Genomic DNA, 15192 nt, shown 5'->3' on the forward strand with positions numbered 1-15192 from the left:
CTATCTATCTAATTATCTATCTATCTATCTATCTACTGTGAGTTTAAGGCCCAGTGAGAACATTAATTGAAATTTAACCCTAAAGAAACTGTAAAGTTAAGCATTAAAATGTCATCGGTAGAGATAAGATACCATATCAATATATCACAAGTTCCTAAAATAAAACAAACATCCATTTTTTAATTTTATAAGTTTAAGTTCCTCTGAGGTTTATTTTTATCAGTAAACTGGTACTTACGTCCAAGATTAACTTTATATATCATAAATTCAAACATTACATCATTAAAGGCATCTTCACCCTTCTCTCCTCCTTCCGCTCATCTACATAATTACGTAACCATGCAGCCACCCGTCAGGACGATGAGCTGCAGTACTATATACTCTTTATATGAAATCGACAGTTTTATCAAACATGTGTAACTCTATGAAAATGTTTGCTTTCTTTAAAGTTAAGAAGGTTTCCAGGAGATTAATGAGTTTAAGACGAATGACTGATCGAGTTTGTAACGGTCTCACAGGTTTGCGATTTCCAAACACCTCAAACCACACGAGACTCTGCTCAGTTGCTATGATTCGCCAAGCTTGCGTTGGTACGCTTAGCAACTCAACGGTATAGTGTGTTCAATCATGACGGCGCCCTGCAGCTCAAGAGGTGTTACCGTCAGTCTGTAACTCGTGGAAGACGGACACCATGCTGTCCCAAGCTAGTAAATTACATTATGAAGTAAGGGACGCCAACATTGCTTCTCTGCAGGAAATCTACAAACTTTGTGTTTCTCTGTCTGCAGGAGGTTTAAGGATATAAATAGTAACAAGCAGACTTGATGTTGCGTAACAGTTATGCATTATGCTAAGTTCTTTAACCACAAACAAATACACACCACGATTCCCGTAACAATAAATTGCATTTTTTTGGAGTCCATTTTAAACATTTCTACTTGCCGCCTCACCGGTTTGATCGATCGTCCATTATTTCAGTTCTCTGAGTCCTTACCAGTGATGTTTACATAGTATGTGTATCAACGCCCTCATACTAGTACAATTGGTTCATAACTTATTTCTTGTATTAATTAAAACATGCATTTCGCAAATTGGGTACTACTACTTGACCTAGTTCCATAATCATTTTAACCATTTAAAACAAAGCCTTGGAAGCAGTGTTTGTTAGATAACTGTCGAATGCATACAACTGCAAAGACTTTATTTAATACAGGGTCGACTCAGAGAGTGATTAGCATCTCATGTGGGGACACGCCATATGCTGATTAGCTTCTCATGTAGGGACACATCATATGCTATAGCTTATCATGTAGGGACACAACATATGCTGATTAGCTTCTCTTGTAGGGACACATCATATGCTGATTAGCTTCTCTTGTAGGGACACATCATATGCTGATTAGCTTCTCATGTAGGGACACATCATATGCTGATTAGCTTCTCTTGTAGGGATACATCATATGTTGATTAGCTTCTCATGTAGGGACACATCATATGCTGATTAGCTTCTCATGTAGGGACACATCATATGCTGATTAGCTTCTCTTGTAGGGACACATCATATGCTGATTAGCTTCTCATGTAGGGACACATCATAATTATGCTGATTAACTTCTCACGTAGGGACACATCATATGCTGATTAGCTTCTCATGTAGGGACACATCATATGTTGATTAGCTTCTCATGTAGGGACACATCATATGCTGATTAGCTTCTCATGTAGGGACACATCATATGTTGATTAGCTTCTCATGTAGGGACACATCATATGCTGATTAGCTTCTCTTGTAGAGACACATCATATGCTGATTAGCTTCTCATGTAGGGACACATCATATGCTGATTAACTTCTCATGTAGGGACACATCATAATTATGCTGATTAACTTCTCACGTAGGGACACATCATATGCTGATTAGCTTCTTATGTAGAGACACATCATATGCTGATTAGCTTCTCATGTAGGGACACATCATATGCTGATTAGCTTCTCATGTAGGGACACATCATATGCTGATTAACTTCTCATGTAGGGACACATCATAATTATGCTGATTAACTTCTCACGTAGGGACACATCATATGCTGATTAGCTTCTCATGTAGAGACACATCATAAGCTGATTAGATTCTCATGTAGGGACACATCATATGCTGATTAGCTTCTCTTGTAGGGACACATCATATGCTGATTAGCTTCTTATATAGAGACACATAATAAGCTGATTAGATTCTCATGTAGGGACACATCATATGCTGATTAGCTTCTCTTGTAGGGACACATCATATGCTGATTAACTTCTTATGTAGGGACACATCATATGCTGATTATCTTGTTATGTAGGGACACATCCTATGCTGATTAGCTTCTCATGTAGAGACACATCATAAGCTGATTAGATTCTCATGTAGGGACACATCATATGCTGATTAACTTCTTATGTAGGGACACATCATATGCTGATTATCTTGTTATGTAGGGACACATCCTATGCTGATTAGCTTCTCATGTAGAGACACATCATAAGCTGATTAGATTCTCATGTAGGGACACATAATATGCTGATTAGCTTCTTATGTAGAGACACATCATAAGCTGATTAGATTCTCATGTAGGGACACATCATATGCTGATTAACTTCTCATGTAGGGACACATCATAAGCTGATTAGCTTCTCATGTAGGGACACATCATAATTATGCTGATTAACTTCTCACATAGGGACACATCATATGCTGATTAGCTTCTTATATAGAGACACATCATAAGCTGATTAGATTCTCATGTAGGGACACATCATATGCTGATTAGCTTCTCATGTAGGGACAAATCATATGCTGATTAGATTCTCATGTAGGGACAAATCATATGCTGATTAGCTTCTCATGTAGGGACACATCATATGCTGATTAACTTCTCACGTAGGGACACATCAAAATTATGCTGATTAACTTCTCACGTAGGGACACATCATATGCTGATTAGCTTGTTATGTAGGGACACATCATATGTTGATTAGCTTCTTATGTAGGGACACATCATATGGCTAACACTTATGCCTCGACGATTCAATATTATATAACACGGGGATTACTGCACAGTACCGATAACTGCAAAATTGATTTCATTGCAGTTGATAAACCCTACAATGTATGAACTTTACATTAGGCGAACTAATGGCGGTACGTTTACTTCTTCGGCAGCAACATATTTACATACATCATAAAGTAACGTAATGTAGAAGAATCCAATAGGTACCGCATACGAACTGAAGCCACGCCATTCGCTTAACCGGTACAGTAATGTGTTAATGGTGTACACGTTATCCAATCTGTTTACACTTTGCGGTGATCGATCAGAAAATCAGAAAACGTAGTACTTTACCATTTAGAGGTGTTAATAAACTCAAATTAAGAACTACTTTCACCATTTTGTTGAGTTAACGGTTTTCCACCTTATAATGATGCCTCTCGTTACCAGCAATGGAAGAGCGTGACGTAAAGTAGCCGTGCTCTGCATTAACGGTTTGGTTCGAGGGAGGTTAAATGGACTGTGTTGCACGTCAAAGTTTAGAGTACAGAGCTGAAAAGTAACGCGCACAAGAATATATGTCAAAATAATTTTATCCAAACCTGTTGTGAGGCGAATAGAAAACATTAATACAGAGTGAATACCGACAGGTAAACATCACACGTGATTTCGGCTGGACTTCTATTTTAATGACACGTGCATTAGCTTAAAAGGTTTGCCTGTTGGCATTTACACGATTGGTGAGATATGCCTCATCCGAAATCTATTTAAGACACATTACTGCATTTGTGATGCTGCATGCTACAAGACTTTAAATATACTTCATAACATCAAATTGTCATTTTCGTGAACACTCGAGTCTCTTATTGCTTGAAATTAACTGTCCAGGCACACTGAAGTAAGTATTTTTGCAATGACTTTGTAATTAAAATACACAAATAAATCGACCGTTTGCATTGCAGCATATATAGTATGAGTTATATGAAAATGTAAATCCATGACGTAATATTCTGTGACATTCATGATAGAACATGCCAGGTCTGAACAACATATCATGCCTGGTTTTAACATTTCTATTGTTTTAACCACAAGGGGGGGGGGGGTTACGGTTACCTACGAATGACGAAACATATATCGCAGACTGGTCAAAAGCTTTGGAGTCGTTCATTCTCTTAGGTTAGTTTCAAATAGTACCTCAGCTAGCTAGATCAGTCTTCCTCACGACACCTCACAAACTAATGATGAATTCCGATTACCGACATCAAGGCCGGTCAGTTCCAGGATTTTCTTTTAAACAGAGCTGATTTAAGCAACTTAAACTGCTTTTCCAAAATTGCAAAGCCAATCCCCATAGCTATGGGGGGAATGGCTTCGCAATTTTGAACTTTTTTTCTTACATTGATATTATGATCGTTCTTAATTTGAGCAGTTTTTTTTTTTTTTTTTTTTTTTTTGTGTGTGAGCTAAAATTACAAATCAACAAGCTGCCAACTCCTGTAACCGTTTTTTTTTAGCGACCAACCGTAAATTAGTTATAACCAATACGTGCTGGCATATTGCTTAAGGGGATGTTTGAACCATTACGAATTACGTCAAAGTGATGACTTAAAATTCAACGTCCATACGTTTCATTAAGTTTTCATTATATTATTTCCAGGGGCCTTTTCATGGCAGGATATAACTGTAATTATGTTTGCATATTGCAGTATTAAAGTACATACTATTTTACCGCGAAAAGAAATCACACAAACGATGTGTCTGGGATTGTTTAATTGACAATTATTCCGCTTTTGTTTCTTAAGTCCACGGTGACATTTTCATATTCTTCAGGTTCTTCAAGCCTGCTCAACACATGTAACTCATACGTCTCTATTGTATTGCATGTATGTAAGACTTGAAGCATCTAGGTATAGAGGAGGCTTCAGTCTGTCCCAACATGTATATAATATTAGCAATCTGCGATAGAGAAATAGACGCTTTGGTTCATATGAGCTTTCATGCACACCCTCCTCCAAAACACTCAAGGAACGCCGTTTGAATGCTTGTATGATAAACCAACCGTAGTTGTATATAAAGTAATTAGCAACTGTTTCACAAACGAATGTAAAAGATCTTTCATTGGAAATACTCTTGAGATGTATCAGGCGCATGTTTTTTTTTTTTTTTTTTTAATGTTTTTATGATATCACTAGTAGTTTCAAAAGAGAAAATGCTAAGATACAACCTACAAGGCCTGGGCCATTTCCAGCGATCTGGGAGGCATTTCAGCCAAAATTTTCTGGTACGCTTCGCGCCAATCATAGTGGCGCTACGTTTAGATAGTTTGCAATGCCGTATCTACGGCTCTGATAGTTTGCCTACATTTTCGCCCCTCCCTTGGCAAATTCCTGGCTACGCGCCTGAGATGTATGTTTTAGAAATGGTGTAGACAAAATCAGTAGCCATGTGGAAAGTATGTTTTATACAACTTCTTAGCACTATATGTATTTTTTTTCTCAGTAAAATAAAAATACACGATACAGTGTGACAGCGAGTATATATTATATTGGTATCAAATATGTAGCGTTATGAAGCAACTAACATTACATTTTTCCCCTCTGCTTTGTTAATTATGAAGTAATTTGCATTTTGCCTGCATGGTATAATTGCCGATTTGTTAAATCAAGCCAAGTTATATACGAATAATTATACACTTACAAAGAGTCATAACCACAGACTCGGTCGAAATGAAAAGGATTTCTCGAAGTTTATGTTTTCTGCAGTTCTAATTTTTTTCAAGATATCGAATTATCTAACGTTAAATGATAACCAATGGCCATAAATCAGCCCTTCACGTTTAGCAACATTTTCACCAAGTTAACATACATGCATGGCTAAATATGCTACTAGAACTAAGTTTTTACCACTCGAAACGGATTTGTTTACCTTCTAACTTCTCTCTCTAATTTACAGTCAGTGGAACATTATTGCTGTTCTTTTAAGTCAAAAACTATGTTAGATGTAACAATTCTCAAAAGTGAACCTAAACGACAACCAAAATAAGGTCAGCTGAATTCCTGAGCAGTAACTAATGATTACGTGAGAGTTGAGTTAATATTAAACTCAAACAATTGTAACATCAGTTAAAAACTTCAACTTACATATTCTGTTTACCTTTGTCTTCTTTGCAGACTTGGAGGAAGTATGATACAGATAAAAGTGGTTACATAGAAGCAGCAGAGTTAAAGGTACGTGCAGATACAGATATGTTACAGATACGTATACAGACACAGGTATGTTACAGGCACGAACAGACACAGACATGTTAAAGATCAGTATAGAGACACTGGTAGGTACGTACAGACACCGGTATGTTATAGGTACGTGCAGACACGGGTATCTTAAATATACGCACAAATACAGGTATATTAAAGGTATGTTCAAACGCAGGCATGTAAAAGGTACGTACAGACACAGATATATGTTAAAGATACGTATACAGACACATGTATATTATAGGTACGTACGGACACAGGTATATACAGGTACGTACATACATAAGATGTTCTAGGTACGTACAGACACGTGTATATTAAAGGTACGTACAGGTATGCACAGGTATGAACATACACAGGTATGTTATAGGTACGTACACAAAATGTATGTACAGGTTATAGGTACGTACAGACACAGGTATGTTAAAGGTACGTACACATACACGTGTATGTTATAGGTGCGTACATACACAGGTATGTTATAAGTACGTACACAGGTATGTTATAGGTACTTACAGACACATGTGTGTACATGCAGGTACGTACATACACCGGTATGTTATAGGTACGTACATACACAGGTATGCTATAGGTACGTACAGACACAGGTATGTTAAAGGTACGTACACACACACGTGTATGTTATAGGTACTTACAGATACAGGTATGTTATAGGTGCGTACATACACAGGTATGTTATAAGTACGTACACAGGTATGTTATAGGTACTTACAGACACATGTGTGTACACGCAGGTACGTACATACACCGGTATGTTATAGGTACGTACATACACAGGTATGCTATAGGTACGTACAGACATAGGTATGTTAAAGGTGCGTACACATACACGTGTATGTTATAGGTACTTACAGATACAGGTATGTTAAAGGTGCGTACATACACAGGTATGTTATAAGTACGTACACAGGTATGTTACTTACAGACACATGTGTGTACATGCAGGTACGTACATACACCGGTATGTTTAGGTACGTACATACACAGGTATGTTATAGGTACGTACACACAGACATGTATCTTAAATTGCAAAGATACAGATATATAAAATGTTTGTTCAAACTTAGGCATGTTTAAGGTACGTACAGACACCGGTATACACAGCTATGTTATAGGTGTACGTACAGACACAGGTATGTGAAAGGTATCTACATATACACATGTATGAAATAACGGTTCGTACAGACACAGGTATGTTAAGGTATGTGCTAACACATGTATGAATTAACATAAAGTCGATTCTTTACCTTTATAGAGTTAGGATAGTGTCTTGTCTATGACTGAACATGTATACTCAACCGTCAAATATGCTACGAAGAAGCACAGCGTATCGCAGGTTCATCAATGAACAAAGTTTGAATAAACCAGCGAAATGTCTATATGCCGCTAAGTTTTCTGGGGTATTTTCGTACCTAGAAATAAAATAATGTGTTAAACTATGACAGGTATTCGATATGCCCTTTAGCTGAAGAAAGCACTGTTGTATCTATCAACATACACTGAATATTGAAACCTCCGGGTCTTTCAATCTATCTTCATCTGGGTTCAACAGAATCATAATCGTTCCTTGTTATGGTAATGGCACGTTTCTTCGAATACTCTCGTATAATTATAAACTGCAGTTTTTTGTTTGTGTGTATAATGCTTGTATTAATCATAGATGTGTGCTAAGTGTGCTGCGTCTACATAAACGCTTATACTAGATGGCAAAAAAGAGGAAGGAAAGTATATGAAATGCCATAATACCAATAAAGAAAGTCAGAAAGTAAAATAAGAAAGAGAAAACATCTTAAAATTATCATCTTTTATCAAAAACATGTATAATCCATGCGAATCCATGTGCTATTCTGTACCATATATGTGTGTTCTCTTGTTGTATGTACACTTGGTATGTATAGCCCTACTCCACAGAAGCAAACAATGTCACTTTAGAATTACCGATGTATTTTACATTTTTTTTATATTTTGGAATCACATGCTGGATTCGATTAGTAGGAATGTCTCTGAAAAAAAAGGGCACAGAATACTGAAATATTTCAAAAAATTTAAGACTAACTTCCTTATAGATATGATATGATTCGATTTCTCCCAAGATTTATATTGCAAACATTACACGAGTAACTGGCATCGCATAACTGCCAGAAACCTTTCTGATTATTGATTGCATGTTTTACGGAAGGTTCTATCAGATAAGAACAAATTAACTCAATTTATGGAGAGATAATTATATCTCAAACAAATTTCAATCGATTTCTGATCTTCAAAATTATTCCATTTGTGATAGTTACTGTTCAATAAGTAGTTAACTATATAAATGAATTAATACAAACCAATATATTTCAGCCAAAGAGAGAAGTTGTAAGAAGTATATGTGCAGAGTTCAAATATTACGGTATAATGATATACGGCGAAATGATGACGGAATATATAAGTCTACGAAAATTCTACTGTAAGCTGTAGCTCCTGGGGGTTTTAGTAGCGACTTATCGAAATGGTAAATTCAATTAAACTAACGGTTTTCATGAATGGAAATATTTCGAATGTTTTTTTTAATATCGATTATTAGCCAGGCAAAGGTTTATTCAAATAATGAGATTCCGTAATGATTATCACACACTTTAGTGCCACATAGCCGTACATTGAATGAAATGGTCCTTCATATCGGCCATACATACACCGGTGAGAATGAATTTCATTTTTCGACAGATTATGGCCATTATACATCCTTCAAAATGTTTCTATTTTTAAGATAACTCTTTTTTTTTTGCAAAATATGATTGTAGCTTTTACTACTTTACATTACTTCTATACAGTGAAACTATTTTCTTTTGGCTCGTACTGTCAGTTAACAGAATTTCAATCCGTTATAATGAAATGAACTCATATGAGTTTCTTTCATGTATAATTAGCCAATCATCGATTATGATTTTGTTTTCTCGTTGTAGAGTTTTATAAAAGACCTTCTCGAGAAACCCCGCTCCGAACCAGGAATCGATGCAGCAGAGGAAGTTCCAGAAACGATCACAGAAGAAAAGCTAACCAAGTATACTAACATAATGGTAATAAAAAAAATGTTATATTTGAAGAGCAGATATAGATTAGACACTATTATTATTTTTTTTTTTTTTTTGCTTTACTCTATTTTATCAACGTACGTGAAAATTTGAATTGACAATTGTAAATAAATTGTTAATAGTGTTAGCGATAACGATACTCTTCACTTTTCTACAAAAAACAAAACAAAAAAAATACAAAAAAAATACAAAAAACATGGATACCAAAACCAATGGCGTTGTAGCAATTACGAGGAAGTCAGCAGACAGCTGGATTTATTGGTTATTCAAGTCTTTACACCTAGGCCGCCTTTTTAAAATATGGACAAAGGCTACGCAGTTGAAATTGAAGTGGGAATAATTACGATGTCAAAAAACCAACCACCTAACGTCAATTGCATGATTCATCTGATGCTAATCGTGCCATGCATATCTTTGGAGTTAAGAGAAGAATCTGTATAGTCTCCCGAGCTTTCACGTTCCAACATAAGTAGATTTCAATGTATATACAAATACATGTGCTTCCTTGCGAAAGGCCTGATAATATCAGAGAACTTGATTACATTAAAACCTCATACAGAATCCGTTCATAAGTATCATCTAGCAACAAATAATTTGTGAGTACCTGCTTAAATAAACAGAACGTCTGCCGGTTACCATGGTAACATTCAGCCTTATTGGCTCCCAGAGCTCTTCTGCTTGTTTCAAGTTAAACACTTACATTAAGATGATAATATTTGAATAAGCGATAAATGGGAGGAAATTAGAAGAAAATGGTCAAAATTCACGTCTTCTTTTTCCTTCGAGAGAAACTTAATTGGCTTAATCCAAGCAAATTGTTTAACTGATTTGGAAAATTCTGATGTTCTCCGGAGCACTGTATTCTAGTGAAAGAAACGAAAAATACATAGAGTCAACGTTAGCAAATCAGGAAATTAATTTGAAATTGGTTCACTTTACTGTCACTTATCAGAACATATTACGTCGGCAATTTTCAATTTTATATACCACTGAAAGGTTTCAATCACTATTAAGGGGCTCTGCAACGGACGAGCCGAAGATATTAATGCGACCAGCAACCCGCAAACATGATCCTCCTTATTATACACTGTCAACAGTGCACACTTTATATGTCTTATACACTACATCCTAACAGTGGATATCATCTTCCTTATACACTATATTACAGTGGTCACTATATCTGCCTTACACACTACAGCCTAACAGTAGGTATTATCTTCTTCATACACTGTAAACAGTGGACACTATATCTTCTTATACACTTCAATTAACAGTGGATATCATCTTCCTTATGCACTATATTACAGTGGACACTTTATCTCCCTTTTACACTACAGTCTAACAGTAGGTATTATCTTCCTTATACACTACAGCCTAACAGTAGGTATTATCTTCTTAATACATTGTAAAAAGTGGACACTATATCTTCTAAAACACTTCAATTAACAGTGGGTATCATCTTCCTTATACACTATATTACAGTGGACACTGTATCTCCCTTTTACACTACAGCCTAAAAGTGGGTATTATCATCCTTATACACTACAGCCTAATAGTAGGTATTATCTTCTTAATACATTGTAAAAAGTTGAAAATATATCTTCTAAAACACTTCAATTAACAGTGGGTATCATCTTCCTTACACACTATATTACAGTGGACACTGTATCTCCCTTTTACACTACAGTCTAACAGTATGTATTATCTTCTTCATACACTGTAAACAGTGGACACTATATCTTCTTATACACTTTCAATTAACAGTGGATATCATCTTCCTCATACACTATATAGAACAGTGGACACTTTACCTTCCTTATACACTACAGCCTAACAGTAGGTATTATCTCCTTTATACACTGTAACAGTGGACACTACATCTTCTTATATACTTCAATTAACAGTGGATATCATCTTCCATATACACTATTACAGTGCAATGTATCTGCTTTATACACTACATCCTAAGAGTGGACATCATCTTTCTTATACACCATATATATATATAGGTGGCCGTCCCAATTTTGAAACCTCACCCTAATTTTTGAAACTTACTACAAGAGCTGAAACATGCTGATGCGGGTTGCGAGTATGATTTTATTGAAATTGACAGTTTTAAGCAGTGGCGTACCTAGAATAGTTGGCACCTGGGCGGATCCTTCCTCTGTGGAGATGCCGTCCTGTGGGAGGGGTGTAAGTGGACACTATATCTTCCTTATGCACTACAACCTAACCATATGTTACAGTCCACACTATATATCTCCCTTATACATTATATGTCTTAGCAGTGTAGTATGTGTTATTTTCTTAATGCGCTAACAGTGGGCACTATCTACCTTATATACACTATAGTCATGGACTTATATTGTTAAGGAAATGAAATTAGATACCTATAAGTGTTATTTCATTATTTTTAACTTAAAATGTAGCCTTGTCATTTCTGCTGTCATGCCAGTGAGAACAATACCACAAATTCCGTATTTTTGTCCCCTTACTTGTCCCCTAAGGTGGTTCGTCAGACATGTACAAGCTCTTCAGCATATTCACTGTATGATATAAAACAAAACTTGGTGTCATTTCAAATTTCCTTACGTTACTATTATTACATCTACAAATTTAGAAAGAGCCAGAAGCGACAACAATATTTATACTCACCTAAACGTTTTGAAATGATTGCCATAAAACTATTGCAGGCTGACATGTATATATAGGTTCATGGTACATGGTTCATCGTTTATGGTTCATAGTTCATGTTATGGTTTTATTGCGTTCTTGGATTTGAATGATGATTTTCATTATAAATTTGTTACCCATGTTATAGGTATCATTTACCAGAATTCCTTGTAAAGAGTAAGAAAGCGTAAAACCTTTGTCGTGACTATATATCGGTCAATATTACTTATCTGTTCAACGCATGTCATCTTTACAGATATTTGATTATTTTTCTGTCTTTCTTTCTTTCTTTCCGTCCGTTCTTACAGTTAAAACTTTTCGACAGAAATGGAGATGGTAAATTAGAAATAAAAGAAATGACACGGTAAGATATGATATAACTATCAAACTTAACATATTTAAACGTACATTAATTTATGTATTACCTGCCCTAGTATCGCCATACTTAACGTATACTTCATATAGAATAAATTAAGAGCAGGCAGAATCGGCATATTCTGTAAAACAGATGAAGATTACAGAAATTGAAGAAATGTCACGAGATCGTCATCATACATCACTTAGTTTGTCAGATAATTTCATGACACAGATTCTGTCACGAACCAACTTAGTGGGATATTAGTATTAACTGAACTACATTGAGAATGATTCAGTAGTACCTATAATTATACATTAATGGCTTAATGCTGATCATCCAATATCGCTGAGCATGGCATCATTTAAGAAATGTTATCGATGGCGGTACTAAATAGCAATCAAACTTTGAATAGAACTTAAGTTATTTTCCGACAAGCCATGATTAAAGTTTAACATTTTCATTTACTCTTAGATTACTTCCGGTGAAGGAAAATTTCCTGATGAGGTTTGAGGTAATTGTTGCATATTTTATGCTTTTAGTCGTTTTTCATTTGTAGATTATGTTATATCTTAAACAATTTCTCACATTAGTTTGTATGACTACAGTGGTGGTTGAGCAAGGATGGTTGGTTGTATAAATATACCAATGAAAGTATATATTAAAGTTACAACCATGAATAATCTACATCTTTATGGGCCAATCATAAACGGATTTCCTGCACTAAAAAAAACTCATAGTAGGCCTTCATTTAGGTTGAATGAAAGTAAAAAAAAAACACTTATATGAAGCAGAAACCTTAAAAGCTCAAAACACTCACCCAATCTAATCAGTCTGATAGATGACTTGTCCCTTCATTTACAAGAAGGCCTTTGGCGTTTACAAAATGTGAAGTGGATACTAAATCTCAAGGGTTTCTTCCTCGACACTAAGTATATTTAACTTCAAACTGTGTATGGAATAGGACAACAATATGTTGTAAGATGGGGGCCAACTCTCTTTATAACCTTTTGCCAATTTCAAAGATTTAGCGAAAAGAGGAAGAAGTATAAATGTTTCATTACTTAAAAAGAACGGCCGCATTACATAAGTCTTGTGAATTTTTATTGGGACCTCTGGAATATTTTGAATGAATCTTTATTCACGATCGAACTCATAAAATCAATGCTTAAACCTTACAAGATTATACGAATAGCAATGCTGCAGATTGTACCATCTTTGGAAGCATTTCAGTACAGCAAGCACAGCAGTATAGCCATTGTAGCTGCTCAAGTACAAAAGGAAAACCAGCAGAATGCATAATTAACGAACGCCTGGCTAGGATTTATAATATTTTTTATTTCACACATCTGTAAATTAAAAATATATTTAGCGTGAACGATTTTGATATATTCTTCATTCTGACGCAGAGTTTTCAAATTCTATTAACTGAAATGAAATGTGTAAACTCTTTTAAACGGTGACTTGGGACAGTCGTTCACTCAAACTATGCCTAATTTTCATTTAATTTAACGTCGCTCTCCAATTACACCTCATAGGTCATTTCTAGCAGTCCATATAATTTCACGAGACAAGATAACCATATAGGAAAACAGCATGCGTAAACAAAAAGTTGCTTGTACTATTCGTCAAAGGAAACTGCTTTGTTAGCTCATTGGATTAATTATGTCACTGGCGATTCATGTAACACTTTATGAGACTGGTCAAATAATAACACATTAGTTTATGTGTTTGACTGAGAAAACGAAAAAACTTTATGTTATTCTAATGTCTTGAAACAAACCTAAACCTCTCGCTCCCCCATAAGCATTGCGGTTCACATGTTACCTGTTCAACCACTGTTTCATCTAATTTGTTACTGGATAAACAGTATCGATGTGTAGTGTACTAATATAGTTTCTTCGATTATTTACGCGCATATAATCAAAAACCAGCAGGAACCTGTAATGACAATGTAAACATTCATCATATCCTAGAGCTGTCACTGGCTACAAGATTGTCTCCTCGGGCGTCGTATGGCTCTCGCATAAAAAATACTTACGGAACCATAACGTTATAACTGCGAGAAAAGCTAAATAGATACAATAATCTAAAGTTTGGTACTTAAGAATGATAATAGGCAGCGGTTTTTTTATCAAATAATGTAGCTCCAAGTTATATAATGCATTACACAAAAGGAAAATTATTTATTCAATTCACCTGGGCTCCTTCCAGTTCAAGTAACTTTATGTCTTCATCTGTATTAGATGAATTTATCTGTATTAGATGCAGTAACTCTATAGTACACATATTTATCATGTTACAATGTTACGTCCGTTTTCATGTTGTCGTCATCTTTCATGCAGCCTTTAGTTGGGGTTGGATCGGTTACGTAATATCTGATATAAATCCTATAATGTAACTTTTCTATTTCGACACATCAAAAATGAAAATCATGTATATCTGAATGTGACCCAATTTATCCCACTTCATCACGTTACCCCTCCCTAGCCCTCACCAAGCCCCATTCGCCCCTAAATCCTTTCCATTAATCCTGCTCTTTAGTCTAATCTGTGATTATTCCCTTTATGTCGAGAACTGGATGAGATGTAAAACCAATAAACTGTTTCATGTCTGTTCACAGTTCCCATTCTTACACTCCTTATTTATATGTCCCTGTGTAGTCATCAAACTATTTGTCCCTTCGTCTAATTTCCAGGGTTCTCTCTTATCGAAGGAAGGTGTAAGTTACATGTTTGCTTGATCAAAATGCTTGCCTTCGATGTGCATGAAAAGATTCTCTC

General features: G+C 35.6%; 1 protein-coding gene across 6 annotated transcripts in view; it reads left to right on the forward strand.

Annotated features, from left to right (window-relative positions):
* Positions 1–15192, forward strand: part of LOC139962520 (calbindin-like) — a 78975-nt gene that overhangs the window by 53102 nt on the left and 10681 nt on the right. For 3 of the 6 annotated variants that reach the window (XM_071962561.1, XM_071962551.1, XM_071962579.1), the window contains exons 5-9: positions 6203–6259; positions 9253–9366; positions 12363–12418; positions 12884–12923; positions 15108–15131. In XM_071962561.1, coding sequence (XP_071818662.1) covers positions 6203–6259; positions 9253–9366; positions 12363–12418; positions 12884–12923; positions 15108–15131 — 291 coding nt within the window. The remainder of the gene's footprint in view (positions 1–6202; positions 6260–9252; positions 9367–12362; positions 12419–12883; positions 12924–15107; positions 15132–15192) is intronic. The other 3 variants (XM_071962601.1, XM_071962570.1, XM_071962590.1) reach the window with 1 other exon arrangement.

The sequence above is a fragment of the Apostichopus japonicus genome, chromosome 3 (genome assembly GCF_037975245.1).
Source record: "Apostichopus japonicus isolate 1M-3 chromosome 3, ASM3797524v1, whole genome shotgun sequence".
NCBI classification, from domain to species: domain Eukaryota; kingdom Metazoa; phylum Echinodermata; class Holothuroidea; order Aspidochirotida; family Stichopodidae; genus Apostichopus; species Apostichopus japonicus.